This window comes from Micropterus salmoides, unplaced genomic scaffold (assembly GCF_014851395.1).
Source record: "Micropterus salmoides isolate LMB-PRFRI ecotype aquatic unplaced genomic scaffold, ASM1485139v1 Ms_hic_scaffold_15, whole genome shotgun sequence".
NCBI lineage: Eukaryota > Metazoa > Chordata > Actinopteri > Centrarchiformes > Centrarchidae > Micropterus > Micropterus salmoides.
The window spans coordinates 2,331,032-2,357,533 of record NW_024040596.1 but is presented as its reverse complement, the minus strand read 5'-3'; the positions used below and the strand labels follow the sequence as shown (position 1 = coordinate 2,357,533).

Sequence of the window (26,502 nt, the reverse complement as noted above, 5' to 3'; positions counted from 1 at the left end):
CATACACTTTCTGTAATAAAACATCTTAAAGCAAAGTGTTGTCTAATCATATCTGGTCAAGTGCTGCTGCTGTAAAAGATCTTTCAAATAGTGCAGAATATATTTCAATTATATATTTATGCTTATAAAGTGACATTCAGATTGTGTTTATCAGAAGTGACAGTGTTCAGTTTGGACACCTGGTTCTAAAACTTTTATGACCCCGCCACACCATGATGTTTTTAACATTTAAAATGCTTTATGGTCATATGAACTCTGGCACCTATTTCCAGGAAAAACGACTAAAATAACATACCCAAAATAAATCAGTAATATCTCCTCAACCATTAGGCCTAGATGCATAATTCTCCTTTGAAAGGTCAGAAGCTGAGGAATATAAATCCATTGTACATTAACATATTTATTTTACCATTACAGACTACATGGAGATGAAATACAGAAAAAATATGATATTTTCATCCTCGCCTGGAAAAAAAAGCTATATTTTAATGCAATAAACCATCAAAACCATCATAAGATTATAATGCACCTGAATATCTTCTAATCCATCTAGAATACAACTGTAACTGTAAATTTGATGAAAAGAAACTGATATGCAACAGTTATTACACAATCTTTCAAAAATATACAAGGCGAATGTCCATGTTTTGGCCATATTTACTGTTTATATGTTCACTTTTATTGGGAGTTATCTTCAAAACATTATTTCTCTCCATACAATCACGTTCCAAATAACATAAAGCTTCCAAAACATTGACGTATTCATGAAAACAGTCAATATATATGACCAAAAGCACTCCCATGCTTTACAGGCCACAGCTTGAGAACAGAGCATCCTACAGGGCTGCATGTCTGTGTAGTTCCTACGGGTCGCCAGCAGCGGCCGATAAAGACCTCACCGCCAGACAGTCTCTGTTGAAACAAAGGGCCACTGTTTGGACGGAAAACAGCTAGAACAGCGAAAATCGATTACGCCCCCCGTATTGGGCAAGTCCATGTCCAAGTGTTAAGAAAGTGACCATAAACTGAATAAGTGAATGGGGTGCTTTAAAAATTTAAAACAGAATTAAGACCCTCCAGCCAAAAACTCTGGGACTGTGACTCCCCTGGCCACCATCCTGTAGAAGGCCAGGGGAGTGGAGGGTAGTGGACGTCAACCTACGATGTCCTGTTGGGCAGACCTCTGGACCTGTTCCCCCGATCTGCCTGTTGGGTCATCCTCCTTGTCGTCCCCCTGAACTGTTCTGTCCCCCTGCCCTACTCTACCTGTTGGGTGACCTCTGGGTCATCCTCCCTGAACTTTTTGGCTCCCCCTGTCCAGCCCTCAGCCCGCCTGAGCTCCCCCGTCCTGCCCCCTGTCTGCTCCCTGGACTGCCTTGTTTTTTGACCCTCCTTCTGACTTCTCTCCACCCACCCTGGGTCAGCTTGGACTTGGTGTGTTGAAGCTTTTTTTGTGAACTGATGATTTTGTTCTGGTTTGTTTTGGAACATCAAGGGACATTCTTTGGAGGGGGGTAATGTCACAAGTCTGCCTGTCTACCCAGTACTAGTACTGATCTCTGCCTCCCTTGTTAATTATTTGATTATGTTTGCTCTGTTTTCTGCCTGTTTTGTGTAGTTATTCTTGTCTGCTCTGTCTGTGGTTTGATGTCAGTCTGTTCTGTGTTTCTTGTTTCAGTCTGTTTCCCTGTTATGTTGTAGTCTACTCTGTGCCTTTAGTACTGGTTAGTCTGTTTCCTGTGTAGCTTGCTGTTGCTTTGTCTCAGTCTCGTGTCATTTGATGTAATTCTGCCTGGTCATTCGCGTTGCTCTTTTCTGTGGATTTTGGATTTCTATTGGATTACTTGTTCTGTTGGATTGGCTCGTTTTGTTAGGACTATTTTTGGAAACCCTCAGCTCAGCCACTCTGCCTGTAAGTGAGCTAGCCTTTTGCTCATAAATAAATCTCTGAACTGTACTTGCCTGATATGTGTCCTGCATTTGGGTCCTCCCACCTTTCTTTTTTTTTTTTTTTTTTTAAACCTGTCCTCCCCAGCAGCCTGGTATAGAGTATAATGACCTGGATACCATATTGTGCCAGACAGATTTTACTTTAACAAGAGAGTATTAAAATACTCCTTTGTCTGTTTTATTATTTATTTAATTATGTATTGATTTGTCACCGGGCCGGACAGGGGGGCAGACACGGGGATGGGGGGGGCACAAACAGACAGCACAGAGAAAGGACAACACCAGCCAGCCGACATCCCCCATGCCCAGCACGCCCCCCGGCCGCCATGCAACACCAGCCAAACCAGCAACGAGGCAAAATCAACTAGCTCAGCTGCAGGCCACCAACAACCCACCCACCCGTCAAGGGCCGAGAACTCCAGGCACAAACACAGAACAAACCGGAGCACAGCCCTTCCCCGCACCCACACTGCACATCCCAAAAAATAACTATATACCTCAGTATCCAGAGGGGTCCAACAACTGGCCGACAGAGAAATGGGGAGGCACGGATCCGAGGCCAACGAAGCAAAACAGGGATGCAAACAGGTCCCTCCAAGCCAACGAGGAGATGCCTCCCCCGGACTCCAATGCACAAACTAAACGCCCAGCAGCCATCCAGAGACTCTGCCCAGGGAAAAAGTATAATGCATCAAGATGCGCCCGCACCGCAATGCATCTAAGAATCAACCCACCCCCAGACACACCTACCGGCCGTACGGGACCCTGACCAGCAAGTCAGTACACACCCACCCCCATTAAGTGATAAAGTTGATCAAGGGGAACCAGAGAGATTGGAATTGTGTCAATTTGTTTTTTTTTTACAGCAGACATTTTCTCCATGCTAATGTGATCTATAAGGTGATTCCGATATTGGGGGATACTTATATTCTTTTTGGCCTTCCAGTTCATGAGGATAGCTTTCTGATAGTTTTTAACAGTAACATGTATACTTTTGATAACAGTTTTGGAGGCGAGAGTTTAAGAAGTCTGTTATCATTGGAGGTAAATCTAAGTCCATTATGTTATCCTTAAATCTAGCCTGAATTATGGATTTAAACTGTTGAAATTCCAGAAATCTATTATGGCTAACTCCATATTGTGCTACTAGATCCTGGAATGGAATAAAGTTACTGCCTTGCATTACATGCTCTAGATGTCTTCTCCCTTTGTCATACCACAGTGGGGAATTTAGTGTTTTCTTATTTTGCAGGATGTCAGGATTATTCCAGATTGGGGTAAATCTGCATGGGATAGGTAAAGACCCAGATATTTTGAGAAGTTGCCACCAAGCTGCCAAGGAAGTGCTTATGTTAATGCTTTTAAAGCAGGTATGACGTTTGATGCTGGAACTGATGAATGGCATATCGGAAATTTTAATTTCATTACAGAAGGTTTGTTCTATGTCCATCCATGAGTGGTCCAGGGGGCTCTGATTGATCCATTTTGAGATATATTGTAGTCTATTGGACAGGAAGTAATGATAAAAATTTGGCAGTTCTAAACCACCACAGTCTTTTGCTTTTTGCATAGTTTTTAGACTGATTCGTGGGGGTTTATTTTTCCACAAAACTTTTGAGATGTTTGAGTCCAGAGATTTAAACAGCAGACAGCAGAGGGTTTGGTGGGTAACATTGAAAACAGGTAATTGATTTTAGGTAGGACCATCATTTTTATGGTGGAGACTCTTCCCCTGAGTGATATAGGTAATGATGTCCACCGTACAAGGTCATCCTCTATAGATTTAAGTAAAGGCGTGTAGTTTAGCCATGTCAGTTCTGACAGCCTGGAGGAAATATTGACACCCAGATATTTAATATTCCCAGACTTTAGCAGTGTGGTAGATATACTCTGGAAATCACACTTTACAGGTAAAACTATGGATTTACTCTAGTTAATGGAGTAGTCCGAGATGGATGAGAATTTATCTATAAGTGTGATTGTCTCAGAAAGAGAAGTTTGTGAGTTTAGGAGGAAAAGTAATACATCATCTGCATAAAGGCTTATCTTGTGGTGTATATTTTCTGTTTGAATTCCTTTAATATTATTATTTTGTCTGATCGCAGCTGCTAGCGGTTCTATAAAAATAGCAAATAGCGAGGGAGAGAGTGGGCAACCCTGCCTGGTAACCCTCTGGAGACTAAAGCATGGAGAAGTATGATCATTTGTTTTGACAGAAGCTCTGTCTGTTTTGACAGAAGCTCTGTCTGTATAAGATTTTAATCCAATCTATGAAAGAGTTTCCAAATCCAAATTGATATAAAGTAGCAAATAGAAATTTCCAATTTACTCTGTCAAATGCTTTCTCTGCATCTAAAGAAACAACTATAGTTTCCAGGTTATGAATAGTGGCATAGTCTATTACGTTAAGTAGCCTGCGTGTATTGTTGGTGGAGTGCCTGCCCTTAATAAATCCTGTTTGGTCAGAGTGTATTATACCAGGAGTGACCTTCTCTAGCCTTCTTGCTAGGGTTTTGCAGATGATTTTAAGATCTGCGTTAATAAGTGATATTGAGCGATAACTGGGCGGGAGTGTGGGGTCTTTGTCTGGTTTAAGGAGCAGGCTGATATTAGCAGAATTCATTGTTGGAGGCAACATGCAAGTACCCCTAATTTTCATAACCATCCTATAGAATGTGGGCGCAAGTATTTCCCAGACTTCTTTATAGAGTTCAGCGGGAAAACCATCTGGCCCAGGGGCTTTATTATTCGGCATATGTAAGAGAGCTTCCTGGAGTTCAGCCATTGAAACAGGTGAATCCAGAGCCCTGATCTGTTCATCATCTAACCTTGGCAAATCTATATTGTTCAGAAATGTATTGATGTTAGAGCTAGACAGGTCAATTTGTGATGTATGTAAGTTTTTATAATAATCTCTGAATGCATTGTTGATTTCTTCTGGGTTATAAGTCAGATTCCCAGCTGAGTCCTTTAAGGAAGAAATTGCTATTTTTTCTTAATTCAATTTCAATTGGCTGGCTAAGAATCTGCCGGATTTATTGCCATGTTCAAAGTTCTCCAAGCATAGTCTTTGCAACTGAAATTGGGTCTTTTTATTAATAATTTTAATTTAATTTAAGTTTTGATTTTCTCAGATCATTCAGCATGTGTTCCTGTGGGGAGGTAGCAGGGGTAGTTTCTAATGTTTTTATTTTTTGTTCTAGCTCTAATTCACAAGATCTCTCTTTCTTTTTTTTGTATGATGAATAGGAGATTATTTTACCTCTCATGACTGCTTTTGCTGCCTCCCAAAGAAGACATGGCGAGGTTCCTGGCAGGTCATTAGTTTCCATATATATTGCCCACTCCTTTTTGAAGTAATTTATAAAATCTAGGTCTTTAAGCAATGATGCGTTAAATCTCCAACTTCTAGTTGGCCGTGTGACCCTTTTTTTAGTAAGAGTGATAGAAACCGGTGCATGATCACTGATAGTGATAGGGTGAATCTGAGTGTTGGAAATGTCTGTCATAATTGAGCTGCTAACCAAGAAATAGTCAAGGCGAGAATATGAGTGGTGGACTGGTGAAAAGAAGGTATATTCTTTAAGAGTGGGGTGGTGAGAACGCCAAACATCGCAAAGCCCAAAATCGCTCATGTATTGTTTAAGGATGTCTGTTGATTTCCAAATACGGTGACCACCTGCCGTACTGAGCCTGTCAACTCAATCTCTTTTCCCTTGAACCAACTCCGCGTACATTCCAAGAGGTGATTATAAGTGAGGTCATCATTCAACTAAGGGATGTGGTGAAGGCTAGTGTGTGCAGTGTGCGTGTTGTATCATTGTGTGTGTTGTATGCGCCTGTATGTGTGTGTCTATGTGTTCATGTTGTATGCGCCTGCGTGTGTTTGCTAGCGGTGTGCCCGACTGTTTGTGAATTAAACAATATGAAAATTGTGCAGCTGATCGATGTGTAAACGGCGGAGGAAGAGCAACATTAACAAAAGAAAGAAACAGTGAAACAAAAACAGAGGAAAATACACAAAACATTATTGGACAGTCTAGTCAGATATACCACAGTATAGGCTGTTGAGACGGTCCTCCAACCTTTCAACCACACACCACTTCGTGACATACAGACAGTGTACAGAGGCTAAAACAGGTGCAATGAGATCTTATCTGTTAGCTCTAGTTATTGTAAACTTCATCACTAGGGCTTAATTTGTACAGTTAATTTAAAGCAAAATCAAACATTCAGAATTAAACTAACTCAAACTAACTGCAGAAAATTGATGTCTTCACACTGTTGGAACGAACAATGCTCTTTATTGTGTGTGAGTTATCAGAACAAACCTTGACATTAAATACTTTCCAAGGATCAGAGAAATCACATCTCTGCATTGTTATATCAGTTCAATTGATCTTGACGTAACAACTGTTTGAGGTGTTTATTGATTTCTTTCATCTTTAGTCCATATATGATTGGATTAAAGGGATGATACAAAACCATTTGTAAAGTCATAATTAAACGTACAGATTTTGGGATATCAGATTCCAGTCTAACTATAATAACATCATACGTGCCCAACAAGGCAAAGTTTATCAAAACCAACAGGTGAGGTAAACAGGTCTGTGCAGCTTTTCTCCGGACTTCTCTACAACTTCTATAGGTTATTTTAAATATTTTTGCATATGTAAAAAGTATAAAGAGCAAAGGAAAAAGTGCTACACTCAGCAAACTGAACACACCATATATAAATATTGCTCTGGACCGCACACAATAAAGTTTGTAAATTGAGTTATTACAAAAAATTACATCCAGCTTAAAACTACAGAGCTTTTCATAAACACTTAATGTTGGTGATACCACAAGCTGACAAGCAGGTACAAGCCAAGCTAAAGCCAGAAGGGTAATGACAGTTGTTTTCTTCATGATGGTTGGATATTGCAGAGGTTTACATATAGAAACATACCTGTCATAGGACATGACTGCCAACAGTAAGAATTCTGAACCGCCTACAGAGTAAAACACAACACTCTGAAAGAGACAGGCTGAATAAGATATGATCTGTTTTTCAGATAAAAGGTCAATTAAAAGCTTTGGGTAGATAGCAGTGCTGAAAAGAACAGAGTTGATTAACAAAGCTGCAATAAAAACATACATAGGCTCATGGAGATTTTGGTGAATACAGATAAGGTACACAATAGTAGAATTACTGCAGAGTATTAGAATATATGCTACAAAAATGATCATAAAATAAATGTATCTGTATTTTTGAACTTCCACATACCCATCAAGAGTTATATATGTTACATTTAAGTCTTCATCCATTAAGAAAGTCAAATATTAAATATCAGTTAATAAAACAGGCAGATAATTTCAAGCAACATGTGAATAAAATCTGAAAAAGAGGCCTCACTTTGACGACTGGAATAACATTCTCCTGTATTGGATTACCTTATTTATTCACAGTTACCTGACCTTGAAATTAGAATGTGCTGATCTCCAAACTTCAGAAAGTAAACAGTTTGAGCCTGTGAAGTGTTTTTATCAGGTACTATACCCTCCAAGGATCTTATTAAACTTTCCACCAAGAGTGACGAGCATGTAAACAACTTTAGCAAACTGTGGAGGCGCTGATAGACTTCTTTTACTGGGGCTTGTGACTTGCAATATTTTTCAGTGCCCCATAAAATTACACCATTCTATTAATTTCTATAGAAATTGTCAAATAAATAAAAATACATCCATTACTACTCTTACCTTTTTACTCAAACTGCATCAACTGATACTATTTAATTTTGGATAAGAGCAAAGATTGTTTCTTGAGACAAAAATATAACTGTGTAAAAGGCCATGAAAGCAGCCTATAAAGGAAAATACATGGGACAATCACTCACTCACTCCTGTGAAGAAGCCATGCTGAAATGTGTACTGGCTGAAGATGTTATATCCTTTCTCATCATCCACTCTCTTACAGCATCTACTGCTAAAAGTGACAGGATAAAACCTAAAGTAAGGCAGCAAAATTAAATAAAATCAGGGTCTACTTTGTGAAATATTTATGATTTCATAAAGTATTTAAAAGAGGATAGCTAAGTGGATGTTTTATGGTGGATCAGGTCTTGGCCCTTTATAACAAAGTCTCAGTCACCTTGGCCTTCAGCCTTCATTCTTGGAGATCAGAGGCCACTGTTTGAGGATCTCACAGCTCATGAGGAGTCTACATTTGAGTAATGATACAGATGCCAGGTAGTGCTCTAAAAGTCAGCAATACAATTTAAAATAAACTAAAACTAGCTAAAACAGGAGTAATCAGATCTCATCTGTTAGTTTCAGTTATAATGATGCTAATATGTATGTTATTAAGATGTACAGTTATTTTAAAGGACAATGAAACATTCAGAATGAAAATTGTGATTTACGAGTAACGGCAAATAATTGATCAGTCATCACATTGTTGAAGCTAGCAAAGATGGAAGAAGATGCCAAAGACTCGGTACTTCACTTGGACTTGAGCCTTTTGACTTGAGCTGACTTGACACTCCCCATGCACATAAATTATGATATAGTAAAAAAAACTGTGCAGCGCATCAACGTAGCACTGTGCTATTAATTAAATGTTTATCTCAATTCCAACTTTGGCTTCCACCAATTATAAAAACGAGTTCATTGAGATAAAACGATATTTGCGCTTCAAGCCGTTTCACAATGACACTCGCTTTGTTTTATAAATCCAGCGCACCCCTTTCCTTTATAGCTAAGGCTCTCGTTCCTCCCTAAAAAAAAATGTTAACCTCTTTGGCTTCAAGAGCAAGAGAACAACAGCTTTATCATCATGCAGTGTAAGCTGTGAAAAAATGCTGTGTTAAGTTTTTGCTAATGCAAATTGAACATTTCCTGCTGCTGCAGCTTCACATTAAAAGCATGTAACGGGCAAAACACAAGTTGACTTTTATTTTGAAAGAGTTCCAGAAAATGCAATCTGTGTGTCAGTGAGATCAGCGCTGACCGCTCTCATTTGTCAAAAATGCGTCTACACAACAAGACAACTGCCATTTTCAACAGTTTTCTGAAAGCAGACCAGTTTGAAATATTGCAGTGAGTAACGCAACAGTCAGGAGCAGCAGACACAGAGAGCTGTTGGATAAAGAGCTGCCCAGCTCCTTTCACTTTTACTGTTCGCAGACCCATGTGTGCAGCATATAGTCAGATCATAACATGGTCTGCGTCTTCTAACATCTAATGTTGGTTTAAGCTACTACATCCCGTCGAAATACCAAGGTTTTAATTCAGCTTTCTGTAAGGTAACTTCGTCAACTCAAGTAGTTCACCTGTCACCTGCTCTGCCCCATGTACGTACAAATACACACACACACACACACACTTTTTTCTTTATATGTTAACCCTTCATTCAATACAGTTTGTTCATTTCCTCTGGTTATTACAGGAGCGTTGATACATTAGTTTATTTTGTCTTAATGTAACAATTGTTTGAGGTGTTTATTGATTTCTTTCATTTTTAGCCCATATATGATTGGATTAAAGGGATGATACAAAACCATTTGTAAAGTCATAATTAAACGTACAGATTTTTGGATATCAGATTCCAGTCTAACTATAATAACATCATACGTGCCCAACAAGCCAAAGTTTATCAAAACCAACAGGTGAGGTAAACAGGTCTGTGCAGCTTTTCTCCGGACTTCTCTACAACTACTATAGGTTATTTTAAATATTTTTGCATATGTAAAAAGTATAAAGAGCAAAGGAAAAAGTGCTAAACTCAGCAAACTGAACACACCATATATAAATATTGCTCTGGACCGCACACAATAAAGTTTGTAAATTGAGTTATTACAAAAAATTACATCCAGCTTAAAACTACAGAGCTTTTCATTAACACTTAATGTTGGTGATACCACAAGCTGACAAGCAGGTACAAGCCAAGCTAAAGCCAGAAGGGTAATGACAGTTGTTTTCTTCATGATGGTTGGATATTGCAGAGGTTTACATATAGAAACATACCTGTCATAGGACATGACTGCCAACAGTAAGAATTCTGAACCGCCTATAGAGTAAAACATATGAAATTGAAAGAGACAGGCTGAATAAGATATGATCTGTTTTTCAGATAAAAGGTCAATTAAAAGCTTTGGGTAGATAGCAGTGCTGAAAAGAACAGAGTTGATTAACAACGTTGCAATAAAAACATACATAGGCTCATGGAGGTTTCTGTGAATACAGATAAGGTACACAATAGTAAAATTACTGCAGAGTATTAGAATATATGCTACAAAAATGATCATAAAATAAATGTATCTGTATTTGTGAACTTCAACATACCCATCAAGAGTTATATATGTTACATTTAAGTCTTCATCCATTAAGAAAGTTAAATATTAAATATCAGTTAATAAAACAGGCAGATAATTTCAAGCAACATGTGAATAAAATCTGAAAAAGAGGCCTCACTTTGACGACTGGAATAACATTCTCCTGTATTGGATTACCTTATTTATTCACAGTTACCTGACCTTGAAATTAGAATGTGCTGATCTCCAAACTTCAGAAAGTAAACAGTTTGAGCCTGTGAAGGGTTTTTATCAGGTACTATACCCTCCAAGGATCTTATTAAACTTTCCACCTAGAGTGATGAGCATGTAAATAACTTTAGCAAACTGTGGAGGCGCTGATAGACTTCTTTTACTGGGGCTTGTGACTTGTTTTTCATTGCCTCATTTAATTACATCTTTCTATTCATTTCTATGGTAATTGTCAAAATAAAACAAATTGCATCAACTGATACTATTTAGCAGCCTATAAAGGAAAATACATGGGAAATGGTAATGGTCCAGATTTTTCCCATGGAGATGTACTGAAGGCTAAACCTTCTTTCCAAATAGCTACTCTACTGTTTCCTTTGAGATTGGAGTAATGTTTATTCCCTTTGACAGGTGTTCCAATATAGAAGGGATCATTGCTGTTGAAATAGGCTGAATTTGTGCTTTATTATACCGTTTCATTACCCTGACCTACGCAGACTTAACCCTGAAGACAAGCACTCACTCACTTCTGTGAAGAAGCCATGCTGAAATGTGTACTGGCTGAAGATGTTATATCATTTCTCATCATCCACTCTCTTACAGCATCTACTGTAAATAAATCAAACAACTTAAATGATCAAATGCCGTCAAAGTTGACCATGTTTGTTGCACAGGAGGCAAAGGAGTAAAGTTGGCATCCACTACAGCAAAGGCTCAGGGTTTGATTCCCATTAGCATTACCTGAAGCAGCATGCAGGTACCAGTAAGTCTCATGGCTGCGGCTTTGGGGTCATAGAAGGGAGGAGTTTGGTGAGGCTATAAAAGATCACTCAGGAAAGAAAAGCATGGCTTGGTTGAATCTGTGTTCAGCAGGGGAGGAGTAACTGCTGAGCCTGACTGGGGATATTTTTGAGTAGTGGAAAAAGCACTTTCAGGAAATCCTGAACCCAGCTTGGGGGAACCCTATATTCCTGGCAGAGGTCTCTAGAGGTAGTTAAAAAGCTCCTCAGCAAGGCACCAGGTGTGGATGGGATTCACCCTGAGATCCTAAAGGCTCTGGACATTGTTGGACTATCTTGTCTGACATGCCTCTTTGATGTCGTGTGGAGGTTGGGGACAGTGAATGTGGAATGGCAGACCGGGGTTGTGGTTCCCATATTTAAAAAGGGGGACTGGAAGTGTGCACTCCAGTTATCAATGTATCACTATGCTTAGCCTCCCTGGGAAAGCTTACTCAGGGTGCTGGAAAGAGACTCTGATCGATTGTTTAACCTCAGATCTAGGAAGACCAATGTGGAGTCTGTCCCGGTCATAGAACAGTGGACCAATTCTTCACAATTGTAGGGTTTGTGGTGGGTACACCCTTTGCTTCTCTGCATCAAAAGGAGTCATTTGAGGTTGTTCAGGCATCTGATCAGGATGCAAAGGGACTACTTTCTGTCTATAGGTAATCACACATCTGAGCTAACAAAAATGACTTGTGGAGTTCCCCAAGGCTCCATTCTGGGGCCTCTTCTGTTTAATATCTACATGCTTCCACTGTCTCAGATTATGAAAAACAACAAAATATGTCACCATAATTATGCAGATGACACACAGATTTACATAACCATATCACCAAGGGACAATGATCCCATACAAGCACTGAGTAACTGCATCGAACAAGTAAACACGAGCACAATTCCACCATTTTAGTCTCACTTCACTGGCTGCCTGTACATCATAGGATCCATTTTTAGATTATTTTATTTGCTTTTAAATGTCTTAATGGTCTTGCCCCACCCTACATCTCTGAGCTGCTATACCCCTATAGACCCACCCGTTCTCTCAGGTCAGCCGATCAAGTGCTCCTAAGTGTGTCCAAAACAAAGTGCTCAAAGGGGACCAGGCTTTTGCTGTAGCAGGCAGCTCCAAAATTGTGGAACGATCTACCTCTGCACATTAGACAGGCATCTTCACTGTTTATTCTTAAAACCAACCTCTTTTCCTTGCCCTTTTATAACTGAAATTGACATTTCTTGTTTTGATCTTATTGATTTTATTCTTTTATTGTATGCGTCTTATGATCTTTGTATTTAGTGTCTTATGTATTAATTTATTTATTGTTTTTCTGTACAGCACTTTGTGTCCACTTTGAAAGTTTAAAGTGCTCTATAAATAAATTTTGATTGATTGATTGAACAATTGGATGTGCCAGAATTTTCTTCAATTAAACAAAGCTAAAACTGAAGTTACTGTTTTGGAGCCAAGGGAGAAAGAATAAAAGTCAGCGCTCAGCTTCAAAACCAAGCCAGAAATGTTGGTGTAGTCATGGATTCAAGCCAGAATTTAAGAAGCCATATTAAGACACTTACAAAGCCCCCCCCTATAGGCAAGACTTGACAATTGTGATTTGCCTACGTAAATCCTTAGTCAGGGACAGCCCTCGTCAAAACTAAACATGGAGAAGGAGCGTTGAGTTTTTATACTCCATATATCTGGAACAAACTCCCAGATATCTACTGGTCTGCTGAAACTCTCAGTTCTTTTAAATCAAGACTGAAGACTTTTCTTTTTAACACTGCCTGTAATAAATTAAATTCAAGGCTGTAGGTTAATAACTAACACTGCACTATAACTTTTACTGCCCTGTTATATCCTGTTTTTTTATTTAGCTCTTTAAAAAAATGTATATTGATGTCCTTGTTATGTTTATGTTATTTTCATCATGTAAAATGCACATTGACCATATTAATGAAATGATCATAAAAGCAGTAAAATGACAGGATAAAAACTAATGTAAGAGTGCAGAGTTAATTAAAATGTCAACTTTGTGAAATATTTCTGATTTCATAAAATATTTAAGAGGATAGCTTAGTTAATTTTTTGGGGTGGATCATTACAGAGGCACTGGGCATTGACAACAAAGTCTCAGTCACCTTGGCCATGACAGCTCGTGGGGAGTCAGATGAGATAGACAGTTGAGAAATGATACAGGCCAGCCAGTGCTTTAAAAGTTAGCTAAACAATTAAAAATGAACTAAAACTAGCTAAAAAGTGTAATGAGATCTCATCTGTTAGTTATGATACTAATATGTATCTCATTAAAAGGGTTTTAGACATGTACAGTTAATTTAAAGGAAAATGAAACATTCAGAATGAAAATTGTGATTCACGAGTGACGGCAAATAATTAATCACAGTCATCACACTGTTGAAGATAGTAATGCTCTTTATTGTTTGATTTATCAAAAAAATCCCTTTCAAAATACTTTCCAAGGGTCATATGTATTGTTATTGAAAAATAAGTATTGAAAAATAAGTTATGAGTGTTGATACATTAGTTCATTTTGTCTTGACGTAACAACTGTTTGAGGTGTTTAGAGATTTCTTTCATTTGTAATCCATATATCATTGGATTAAAGAGAGGATGATACAAAACCAATTGTAAAGTCATAATTAAATGTACAATTTTTGGGATATCAGATTCCAGTCTAACTATAATAACATCATACATGCCCAACAAGGCAAAGTTTATCAAAACCAACAGGTGAGGTAAACAGGTCTGTGCAGCTTTTTTCTGGACTTCTCTACAACTACTATAGGTTATTTTAAATATTTTTGCATAAGTAAAAAGTATAAAGAGCAAAGGAAACACTGCAACATTTAGCAAAAGGAACACACCATATATAGATATTGCTCTTGAACTCACACAATGAAGTTTGTAAATTGAGTTATTACAAAAAATTACTTTCAGTGTAAAACTACAGAGCTTTTCATAAACGGTCATTGTTGCTGATACCACAAGCTGACAAGCAGGTACAAGCCAAGCTAAAGCCAGGCACGTAATGACAGTGGATTTCTTCATGATAGTTGGATATTGCAGAGGTTTACATATAGAAACATACCTGTCATAGGACATGACTGCCAACAGTAAGAATTCTGAACCGCCTATAGAGTAAAACATAAAATATTGAAAGAGACAGGCTGAATAAGATATGATTGGTTTTTCAGATAAAAGGTCAATCAAAAGCTTTGGGTAGATAGCATTGCTGAAAAGAACAGAGTTGATTAACAAAGCTGCAATAAAAACATACATAGGTTCATGGAGGTTTCTGTGAATACAGATAAGGTACACAATAGTAGAATTACTGCAGAGTATTAGAATATATACTATAAAAATTATTGTAAAACAAATGTATCTGTATTTTTGAACTTCCAAAAACCCATCAAGAGTTATATATGTTACATTTAAGTCTTCATCCATTAAAAAATTCAAACATTAAATATCAGTTAATAAAACAGGAAGATAATTTCAAGCAACATGTGAATAAAAGCTGAAAAAGGAGGCCTCACTTTGAAGATTGGAATAACATTCTCCTGTATTGGATTACCTTATTTATTCACAGTTACCTGACCTTGAAATTAGTATGTGCTCATTTCCAAAATTCAGCAAGTGAACAGTTTGAGCCTGTGAAGGGTTTTTATCAGGTACTATACCCTCCAAGGATCTTATTAAACTTTCCACCAAGAGTGATGAGCATGTAAACAACTTTAGCAAACTGTGGAGGCGCTGATAGACTTCTTTTACTGGGGCTTGTGACTTGCAATATTTTTCAGTACCCAATAAAATTACATCATGCTATTCATTTCTATGGTAATTGTCAAAATAATTTTTGAAAATGATATCAGTTATCCTTACCTTCCTACTCAAACTTTATCACCTGATACTATTTAATTTTGGATAAGAACAAAGATTATTTCATTAGACAAATGTATCACTCTGTAGAAATCCATGAAAGCTGCCTATAAAGGAAAATACATGGGAAATGGTCATGGTCCAGAGTTTTCCCATGGAGATGTACTGGAGGCTAAACCTTCTTTCCAAATAGCTACTCTACTGTTTCATTTGAGATTGGAGTAATGTTTATTCCCTTTGACAAATGCTCCAATTTTTAATGGATCATTACATCGGAAATCGACTGAATGTGTGCCATATTATGCAGATTATTTACCCTCATCTACGCAGACATAACCCTATGACAAGCACTAGCTTACTCCTGTGCAGAAACTCCCTGAAATTTGCTGTCTCAGCTACCAACACCATTTGCTTCCCGGCCAGGAGAGCAAACGAGGCTTGCCTTCTGTCTAGCACCACTTGCGACGGTGGTGCGGAGTATAGAGGCCCACACCGCTATGCTCTACGGAGAAATATTGTCACATCTGACCGCCTTCGGACCTCTGCTCTACTCTATGCACAAGGTCAGAAACTTTGGTTATCCACTAATAAGAGCTACTGAAATAGAGCACACTGCTTCAGGATGTCTTTTGGGCTTGGTTGGAAAAGGTGCCTTCTGAAGCAGCACGTGGATATTGGATGGAATACTGTCAAGTGGTGGAAAGAGCACTTCCTGAACCCAATCAAACATCCTGGCTCTGTTCAAGTGAAGGCAGCTCTGTTTACATTAGTTTCGAACAGCCTTCTAGGGCAGCACTTAGCATCAGCTAACTAGCTATTGATAAGCCAAATGGCTAATAGATGCCTCAGAAATCATATTGAACAAACTTGGTTGGTTACAGTCACGGGCTAATTTTATAGTTCAGTGTTTAGTTCTTGCAAGATTTTCAATCGAAATGAGAAAACTACTAAAAACTAATAAAAACGTATATTTGTTTACATATTTAGCTTGTTTGTCCGCCATCTTGACCAGTTTTTGAAAGCTCTGGTGGCCGCAGCTGTGCTGCTTTATGGGTAATAGTCAGCATCAAGTCACCATTGATGCTGCCTTCAAAACTGGCCGTTACTGGGGCAGCTTGAAGACATCTCAGGAGACAGGAAGAGATCGTTTGAGCTGTTTCGAACGGCACTCGATGCCTCGCTGTCCTGTTAGACACCTTCTGAGACAGCAGTTTAGCCCGTTTCAAACACAGCCCCTGCCTGTAAAGACAGCAGAATTTGAAGATAGAGTTTGGGACATCAAATTTAATTGAGTTATTTTATATTATTGATTCATAGAAAGAATAGACACCTTGCTGTCTTGTGATCAAAAGTTTTGTACAATGCCATATCAACGGTGTTTGCGGTTACTCCAATGCCTCTGTGTCACTTTGAAAAGATTCCGGACAGTCGGCAGCTATTTCTGACTCTGGTAACAGGCTGTGAATGAGGAGTGGGGTTGAGAATGCTAGTCTTACATAATGTATTTGTCAGCTTCATGTTGGCTAGTGGTGGTGTTTACACGGATTCTATTGGTTCTGAGGGTTCGATAGAGGTGTCACCCATCCAAATTGACCAATCGGTTGCCGAGATATGGCTTCGCGTAAAGCTGAAATAGCTAAACCTTTTTCTTATTTGATTGATTTTTCAGCCATTTTTTTATATTTCTGGAGAAATAATGGCCAACAGGAAAATGATTATCCACCAGAGATGGCTTCCCGGGGAGATATGTGATGGATAAGAGGGCAAGCTTCTTTTTGCAAAGTGGATGGATACCCGGGAGGTGACCATGTGCTCCACTGTGCATGTGTCACGGTTTGGTGTGGGTGAGGCCTCTCCGGAGGCTGGGCAGGGGGCGAGAGACAGAAACTAATCCTCCCTGGAGGTCGGCAGCGAAGAAGAGATCTCTCCAAAGGTCTCAGCAGGGGTTGCAGATGACGGAAGGGACCCACCAGAGGCCGAAGAAGGCGAAGAAGAAGGCGAGGCTTCTCCAAAGGTCGGGCTGGGGACCGCCGTAGGGAGCCCGGGATCTCCGGTGGCAGAGCATGGCTGAGGACCACAGGCGAGACTGCTGGGCTGAGGACCATGGACCGGACACGAGGTGCTGGAGTCGGTCTGACCACCGACTGGACAGCTGGGCTGGGGACCATGGACCGGACACGAGGTGCTGGAGTCGGTCTGACCACCGACTGGACAGCTGGGCTGGGGACCATGGACTGGACACGAGGTGCTGGAACCAGCTGGGCCACCAACGGAGCTGGTGCCGGTTGGACCACCGACGAGGGAACAGGAGTCGGCTGGGCCACCGGCGAAGCAGGTGCCGGTTGGACCACCGGCGAAGCAGGTGCCGGTTGGACCACCGACGAGGGAACAGGAGTCGGCTGGGCCACCGGCGAAGCAGGTGCCGGTTGGACCACCGACGAGGGAACAGGAGTCGGCTGGGCCACCGGCGAAGCAGGTGCCGGTTGGACCACCGACGAGGGAACACGAGTCGGCTGGGCCATCGGCGAAGCAGGTGCCAGTCGGACCACCGACGGAGCACGAGGAATGGGAGTCGGCTGGGCCGACAACAAAGCTAGTGTTGGTCGGACCACCGACGAGGAACCAGGAGTCTAGCTAGCAGACCGGTCTCCCTCCGACCAGTGGTTGGTTGGCTGGGGACTCTCCGTCTGTTCACTCTCTGGCTCCAAAGGTAAGTCCAACAGAAAGGCAGCCAGAGAGCTGGAAGTCCATGAATCCCCAACCAACCTGGAAGTTTGAGCCGACTTGGAAGGGGATGGAGCAGGCAGATGACTAGCCGCTGCAGTGCTAGCAGGCCAGGAAACAGGCAGGGAGCTAGCCGCTGGAGCACTAGCAGGCCGGGAAAAAGGCAGGCTTGGAGAGTGGCTGGACAGGCTGATGGTGCCAAGCCTGACTGATCGGGACGCAGGCTGGGAAACCGGCTGGTGGCTAACAGCTTGAGCGCCACCAGGCAGCGAACCCTCGGGAGTGTCCATGATCTGCTCCAGGTCTCTCTTCATTCGTCTGATGACAACCAACTGCTCAGCCAGGGAGGGGAGATTCAGCAGCCTTGGCTTGCTGCACAGGGTCTTCTCCATGAGGCCATAAACAAACAGTCTGCGATTTAAGTCCGTGGAATCCAGGATTGAGGAACCTAACATTTCGCAGGTCGAGGTCCACACCCTTATATCCTCTGCCAGAAACGCTAAGTTCGCTGGGTCCACACTTGGTCGGGTCATTCTGTCACGGTTTGGTGTGGGTGAGGCAGGTTGGAGGACCCAAACGCAGGACGCAAGGGAGGAAGAGGTACAGTACAAAGGGGTTTTAATGAACGAACCAAAAGCGAGCACACTTACAGGTGAGTGGCTGAATACAGATTCCAAAAACTAAGGTAGTCCAAACAGAGATCCAAAGGGAGCAGGGTAACAGGGAGAGAGCCGACAGGGAGACAGCCGACAGGGAGACAGCCGACAGGGAGACAGCCGACAGGGAGACAGCCGACAGCATACAATGACCCGACAAAGAAAAGACAGAAACACCAGGTATATATACACACGGACTAACGAGCAGGGCGGGAGCAACACAGGTGAAAGACATGAGGCTAACGAGGCACAGGTAGGGAGAGAAAGAGAGAGAGAGCAGGGGAAAATAGAGACAGACATGCAGAGGGATCACTGGGGTAACAGACATGACAAGGGTTACCGAACACTAGACGAAAGACAAGACAGACCCCCAAAACCCAACAGACCAAAATAACGCTAACTAAACACAAAAGTGCAAACACCGCATGGCAGAAAGGCAGAGTGTGACAGCATGAGGAAGGTGAAAGAGGCTGGTGTGTGGCAAACTGAGGCCATACCTGTTCCAGACACCGTAGTGGACTATAACAAAGACATGGGTGGTGTCAATAGATCTGACGCCCTGATAGGCTATTACACTGTCCACCATAAGACAATGAAGTGGTACAAGACTTTCTTTTGCCATTTTATGGACATCACGGTGGTGAGCAGTTTCCTTCTTCACAAGGAGCTGTTCAAGACAAGAAACGATCCCACACTAACAAAGCCTCTCACACAGAAATATACAAGGCAGTTGCCTTGCTGCCTCGACAAATATTTAGGGAGTGGTTGGGTGCAGAAATGGTGAGCTTTGCTGAGGCCTCAGCAGCAGCAACAGCACCTCAGCTACCTGCATGGCTGTATATTACGGGGGTGATGCCACTCAAGGATGGCGGTACTGCAGGAGGTGCCAAGGGGATGGCATCCAAGGAGTCCAAACCCCCATTTATTGCCGGAAGTGTCTGGTCCCTCTGTGCCTCACTTCTGAGAAAAACTTTTTTCAGGAGTGGCATGACAGCCATTAGTGGCATTAGCGACGACAGGATAAATATAGCTATTGCTAGTGTGAGGACATCTAAGCAGTGGACCTGTGAAGCTGTAGAGGACCTTCAGGCGTGTTTGGACTGCACTGACTGGGATGTTTTAGGGACTGCCACAAACAGTCTGGATGAGTTTACTGATGCTGTGACATCCTACATCAATTTCTGCGAGGACAGCTGTTTACCATCATGGACCAGGGTGAGTTATAACAATGACAAACCCTGGTTCACAGCTAAGCTCAGACAGTTAAGGTTGGAAAAGGAGAAGGCATTTCGGAAAAGGGGACAAAGCCGGGTGCAGGGCGGGAAAGTACAAGTTTAGCAAGGAGGTGCGAGAAGGCAAGAAGGTATACGACTGTAATCAGAGAGACCAGTTCACCAAGGCCCCATTTCAGAAAGCGGGATTAGTGATATGTTGAGCCTGAGATGAGGGAAACTCTGGGTTTTCTGTTTTCCGATGAAGATCAGATAATCCCTAGATCAGTAATTCCGGCAACTGATGCTGTGAACCTAACCTCCTCCTGCGTTCTTTCCCCTCTGCTCTTCTCCCTGTACACCAACAGCTACACCTCCAGTCACCAGTATGTCAAGCTCCTGAAGTTTGCAGATGACACCACCCTCATTGGGCTCACCTCTGGTGGGGATGAGCCCGCCTACAGGTGGGAGATTGACCATCTGGTGACCTGGTGCAGCCAGAACAGTCTGGAGCTCAACGCTCAGAAGACAGTGGAGATGGTCGTGGACTTCAGTAAGAGCCCATACCCCATCATCCTGCGTGACTCCCCAGTCGACACTGCGGACTCCTTCCGCTTCCTGGGCACCATCATCTTCCATCGCCTCCCTCACCAAAAAGTCCCAGCAGAGTATGTACTTCCTGCGGCAGTTGAAGAAGTTCAGCCTGCCAAAGACAATGATGGTCCACTTCTACACCGCCATTACTGAGTCACTTTCACCATCTGCAGAGCAAATGATACTCTGCAGCCGCTGCAGCGTATCATTGGTTGCGATCCATCAAGACCAAAACCTCTTGCCACAAAAACAGCTTCTTCCCTTCTGCAGCTAGCCTCAAGGCCCGGGCCCCCCACTGACATACTGTATATATTTTCACATTTCAATATTATTTCATTTTCACATCATTGCACCAAACCGGCATATTGCACATATTTGTTGTTTGTTGTAAAATTTATTGTACTATATTTTATATTTTGTCAATCTATCCCATATTTATATATTTCAGCATTTATTTATGTCAACTGTATGTTTGTCTATGGCTAGCACCTTATCTCCAAAACAAATTCCTCGTATGTGTAAAAACGTACAAGGCAATAAAACTCTTCCTGATTCTGATTTCAATACCCTAAATAATGAACAATCAAGGGTGCCTCTATACAAGTAGTCAGTGAGGCCAAACAGCTGAAGACGCTCTTCTGCCTTGTTCTGTCTAATGTGTGAAATAGTGTGTGATTTTAATGTTGATTACTACTTATATTTTATTGTTTGATTAATTTACTGTTTTTGACATTGCAGCGTGTGTTTTATTGTTGTTTCTTTACTTTTCTGATTGTCTCATTTCTATTATTGTACTCTTTGAAAGCACTTTGTGATCTTGAGCTGTGAAAGGTGCAGTAATAAATAAACATTTCTTACTTACTAAACTCTTAGGGGTCACACTTGATGAGCAACTAATGTTGGGATGTCACATAATAAAATAGACGCAAAAATGTGAAGTATCTGTTATAATATGATGCTTCCCATATCTTAGTCCAAGTTGCACCTTGCAGGTGATACAGGCCGTAGTATTATCTAATCTTATCTTGCTTCTGCCAAGAAATAGCTGGAAAAGCTTCACTTAGTGAACAATATTATTCAATTTTATTTTAATGCTAATAGAGTGAAGTTCAGACTGTGTTTATCAGAGGTTTACAGTGTATGATGTTCAGTTTGAACTATTCACTAAAACATTTATCACCCTGTCACACCATTTCAACATTTAAAATGCTTAATGGCCATATTCATAAACTGAACAAGTGAACATAGTGTTTTAAAACGTTTAATGAAAATATAAACAACAATAATTTGATAATACAGACTAAAAACTAGGCAGCTATAAAATAAAACAGTACAATGACGTTTTCAGCATTTACAACGCTTTGTGGCCATATTAATAAAGAGGTCATCCATTAAACAAGCAGAGTGTTTTAAAAATTAATGTAATAACAGAATAAAAACAAGACAGCTGTAAAAATAAAGTAGTTAAAAATATAAGATAAAAACTACTGTAAGAGAGCAGAGTTAATTAAAGGATCAGGGACTACATTGTGATAAATGAATTAATTCAGAAATGATTTAAAATAAGATAGCTAAGTAGATGTTAGGGTTAGGAGGTTAGGGTTGATAGAATGACTATTATTCCAGAGGCCTTGGGCTTGAAACCATTGCTGGATATCCAAGAGACCAACTCTTATACAGAGTAAGAGGTTAAAGCAGGTGTAATGAGATCTCTAGTTAATGTAAAACGTATTACTACGGTTCTGCAGTGGTACAATTAATTTGAATTCACATGAAACATTCAGAATGAAACTTCAGAGGTTACAGAGTAACTGCTGAAAACTGATCAGTCATCACATTTTTGAAGGTAGTGGTAGTGGTGTTATCAAAAGAAATCCTGACATGAAATACTTTTCAAGGATCAGAGAAATCACATCTCTGCATTGTTATATCAGAATCAATTATCAGTGTTGATACATTAGTTCATTTTGTCTTGACGTAACAACTGTTTGAGGTGTTTAGAGATTTCTTTCATCTTTAGTCCATATATCATTGGATTAAAGAGAGGATGATACAAAAGCATTTGTAAAGTCATAATTAAATGTGCAGTTTTTGGAATATCAGATTCCAGTCTAACTATAACAACATCAAAAGTGCCCAACAAGGCAAGGTTTATCAAAACCAACAGGTGAGGTAAGCAGGTCTGTGCAGCTTTTTTCTGGACTTCTCTACAACTACTATAGGTTATTGTAAATAGTTTTGCATATGTAAAAAGTATAAAGAGCAATGGAAAAAGTGCAACATTTAGCAAAAGGAACACACCATATATAGATAATGCTCTTGAACTCACACAATGAAGTTTGTAAATTGAGTTATTACAAAAAATTACTTTAAGTGTAAAACTACAGAGCTTTTCATAAACGCTCATTGTTGCTGATACCACAAGCTGACAAGCAGGTACAAGCCAAGCTAAAGCCAGGCACGTAATGACAGTGGATTTCTTCATGATAGTTGGATATTGCAGAGGTTTACATATAGAAACATACCTGTCATAGGACATGACTGCCAAAAGTAAGAATTCTGAACCGCCTATAGAGTAAAACATAAAATATTGAAAGAGACAGGCTGAATAAGATATGATTGGTTTTTCGGATAAAAGGTCAATTAAAAGCTTTAGGTAGATAGCATTGCTGAAAACAACAGAGTTGATTAACAAAGCTGCAATAAAAACATACATAGGCTCATGGAGGTTTTTGTGAATCCAGATAAGGTACACAATAGTAGAATTACTGCAGACTACTAAAATATATACAAATAAAATTATTGTAAAATAAATGTATCTGTAGTTGTGGACTTCCACAAACCCATCAAGAGTTATATATGTTACATTTAAGTCTTCGTCCATTAATAAATTCAAGCATTATATCTCAGTTCATAAAACAGGCAGATAATTTCAAGCAACATGTGAATAAAATCTGAAAAAGGAGGCCTCACTTTGAAGACTGGAATAACATTCCCCTGTATTGGATTACCTTATTTATTCACAGTTACCTGACCCTGAAATTAGTATGTGCTCATTTCCAAACTTCAGAATGTGAACAGTTTGAGCCTGTGAAGTGTTTTTATCAGGTACTATACCCTCCAAGGATCTTATTAAACTTTCCACCAAGAGTGACAAACAACTTGTGAAAACTGTGGAGGCGCTGATAGACTTTCTTTACTGGGGTTTATGACTTGCAGTATATTTCAGTGCCCCATAAAATTACATCATGCTATTCATTTCTATGGTAATTGTCAAAATAATTTCTGAAAAACACGTTACTACTGTCATATACCTTCCTACTCAAACTTTATCACCTGATACTATTTCATTTTTGGCGCAAAGTTTAGAGGCCCACACCGCTATGCTCTACGGACCTCTGTTCCACCCTATGCACAAGGTCAGAAACTTTGGTTATCCACCAGAGATTTTCACACACAGTGACTTCAGACCTGACTTGGACTCATGAACAATGTTCATGTTACGTAACACGTAACATCTGCTGAGCGCGGCCGCACGTGAGAGAGGACAACAAACACTGGCAGCGGCTGAGCCATTCATCATAAACTTTAGGCTTTAACATGTCATACAACAAGATCCAAACAACGAAGCGCTGAATGTGAATAGGTTAGTAAACTGAGGTTAGTAAACATGTTTAGCTCAGCATTGGCCATCTAACGTTAGCTTGCTTCTTGCTTTAGCTACAACCTACAAGAGGTTTACTCTGACTGTCGTTCGTTATGAAAAGCTGAATGAGCGTTGGTTTACTTGCCAAACTTGTGGTGGTCGATTAACATAATTATTTACGTCCCGCTGGCTGCCATCACATTAATTATTGCCGTTGGCTAGAAACGTCACAGTTTTATTTAGTTAACGTTACACTGGGTTTAAGAGCCTGGGGAGTGTTTGGACTTACAGAACTTAATAAGCCGTCAATAACTGAATTGTACATCACATGGTTGTGCTCTATAAATGAAAAACAGGTTACAGTTACAGAATTCCTTATAGCTGTGCAGTTTTATTAGCAACCTGGATTGAACGCTGCAGGTGATACAACATTCATTATAACCGCGGGAGACTTGAGACTTGACTTGGACTCTAGCTCAAAGACTTGTGAGCATCTCTGTTATCCACTAATAATAGATACTGTAATAGAGCTACTGCTTCAGGATGTCTTTTGGTCTTGGTTGGAACAGGTGCCTTCTGAAGCAGCACATGGATATTGGATGGAATACTGTCGAGTGGTGGAAAGAGAACTTTGAGGAATTCCTGAACCCAATCAAACATGTCTTCTGTAAAGACAGCAGAATTTGAAGATCATCAAATTTAATGGGTTTTGTCTTTTCAGAGTAATTTGTGTACCAAACCTTTATTGATTCATAGACAGATCCATTGATCATAACAATCCTTTCAATAATCAGCCCTTTATAGTTCCAATAATCTACAGACTGTGTGAGTGCTTAGCTCTCAGACAGTCAGGAAGTGAATCCTGTTTCTTGTTGCTCTCCTCTGCAGCCTTAAGCACAAACCAGATTCATCCATATACCTTGCAGAGAGATCCTCCTCAGCAAGGCACCAGGTGTGGATGAGATTTGCCCTGAGATCCTAAAGGCTCTGGACATCGTTGAACTATCTTGTCTGACATGCCCTTCATGTCTTGTGTGAAGGTTGGGGATAGTGCCAGTTGATGGCAGACCTGAGTCATGGGGGTTCCCATATTTAAAAAGGGGGACTGGAGGGTGTACTCCTGGTATCAAGGTATCACACTCCTTAGCCTCCACAGGAAAGCTTATACCAGGATGCTGGAAAGGAGACTCCGAACGATTGTTTAACCACAAATCTAGGAAGAGCAATGTGGACTTGGTCCAGGTCATAGAACAATGAACACTTTACAATTGTAGGGTTTTTGGGGGGTACAGCCCCTGCATCAGAGGGAGGCAGTTGAGGTGGTTCGGGCATCTGATCAGGATGCCTGTTGGGTGCCTCCTTTTGGAGCTTTTTCAGGTGTATTCAACTGTTCTGAGACCCTAGGGAAAACCCAGAACACGCTGAAGAGAATATATATCTCATCAGGCTTGTGAACACCTCGACATTACTAGGATGGCTGGATTCCCTTGGTCATCCTGCAGCCATTGCAATCCTGCCCTGGATAAGGGGCAGAAAATGGATGGATGGATTGTGAAAACAGCAGTCCCTTTCATACATAACCTGGTCAAGCTAGGATTTTCAGATCTGTTCCAGCGCAAAAATAATCCTCAGTGAAGAAATGACACTTTGCTCCAGTGTAAAGGAACAAGTGTAAAACGGACAAAGTTATTATTGTAGGGGATTTTAATATTCATGTGGACGTTGAGAATGACAGCTTTAGTACTGCGTTTATCTCTCTCTTAGATTCCATCGGCTTCTCTCAGAGTGTTCATGAACCGACTCACTGTTTTAACCACACCCTCGACCTTGTTTTGGTGTATGGTATTGAAATTGAACATTTAGTGGTGTTCCCACAGAATCCCTCTTTGTCCGACCACTGTTTGATAACTTTTGAGTTTGTATTGCTGAACTACTCGCCATTGGGCAAAAATTTCTATAAAGATGTCTGTCTGATAGTGCTATAGCTAAATTTAAGGATGTGATTCCATCAGCTCTAAATACATTATCTAGTCACAAAGTAACGGAGGACTCCTTTGCTAATTTCAGTCCCTCCCAAATCGATCATCTTGTTGATAGTGCTGCAGGCTCGCTGCGAATGACACTCGACTCTGTAGCCCCTCTAAAAAAGAAAATACTAAAACAAAGACGATTAGCTCCATGGTATAATTATGAAACTCGCAAATTAAAGCAAATATCGCGGAAACTTGAGAGGAATTGGCGTTCCACCAAACTGGAAAATTCTCATTCAATTTGGCAAGATAGTCTTAAAACTTATAGGAAGGCCCTCCGTAATGCCAGATCAGCGTACTACTCTTCATTAATAGAGGAAAAGAGGAACAACCCCAGGTTTCTTTTCAGCACTGCAGCCAGGCTGACAGAGAGTCACAGCTCTATTGAGCCAAGTATTCCCATAGCTCTCAGTAGTTACGATTTCATGAGCTTCTTTAATGATAAAATTCTAGCTATTAGAGACAAAATTCACCAAGACCTTCCCTCAA

The 26,502-nt window shown here is 40.6% G+C and overlaps 4 protein-coding genes across 4 annotated transcripts; all 4 read right to left on the bottom strand.

The window, feature by feature from the left end:
- Positions 1-6,336: 6,336 nt before the first annotated feature.
- LOC119903779 (olfactory receptor 6N2-like) lies at positions 6,337-7,260 on the bottom strand. Its single transcript, XM_038720020.1, has one exon. The coding sequence runs from the start codon at positions 7,258-7,260 to the stop codon at positions 6,337-6,339; it is 924 nt and encodes a 307-aa protein (XP_038575948.1).
- Positions 7,261-9,407: 2,147 nt separating this feature from the next.
- On the bottom strand, positions 9,408-10,316 carry LOC119903652 (olfactory receptor 6N2-like). Its single transcript, XM_038719886.1, has one exon. The coding sequence runs from the start codon at positions 10,314-10,316 to the stop codon at positions 9,408-9,410; it is 909 nt and encodes a 302-aa protein (XP_038575814.1).
- A 3,477-nt stretch (positions 10,317-13,793) lies between these two features.
- On the bottom strand, positions 13,794-14,720 carry LOC119903651 (olfactory receptor 13C5-like). The gene has a single exon (XM_038719885.1). It carries the CDS (start codon positions 14,718-14,720, stop codon positions 13,794-13,796), a length of 927 nt encoding a protein of 308 aa, XP_038575813.1.
- A 7,574-nt stretch (positions 14,721-22,294) lies between these two features.
- On the bottom strand, positions 22,295-23,236 carry LOC119903778 (olfactory receptor 6N2-like). Its single transcript, XM_038720019.1, has one exon. The coding sequence runs from the start codon at positions 23,219-23,221 to the stop codon at positions 22,295-22,297; it is 927 nt and encodes a 308-aa protein (XP_038575947.1). The 5' UTR covers positions 23,222-23,236.
- Between the last annotated feature and the right edge of the window lie 3,266 nt (positions 23,237-26,502).

What these genes read in the sequence shown, in the direction of transcription:
- LOC119903779 (XM_038720020.1), bottom strand. Translation starts at nt 7,260, where the DNA reads ATGGATGAAGACTTAAATGTAACATATATAACTCTTGATGGGTATGTG.
- LOC119903652 (XM_038719886.1), bottom strand. Translation starts at nt 10,316, where the DNA reads ATGGATGAAGACTTAAATGTAACATATATAACTCTTGATGGGTATGTT.
- LOC119903651 (XM_038719885.1), bottom strand. Translation starts at nt 14,720, where the DNA reads ATGGATGAAGACTTAAATGTAACATATATAACTCTTGATGGGTTTTTG.
- LOC119903778 (XM_038720019.1), bottom strand. Translation starts at nt 23,221, where the DNA reads ATGGACGAAGACTTAAATGTAACATATATAACTCTTGATGGGTTTGTG.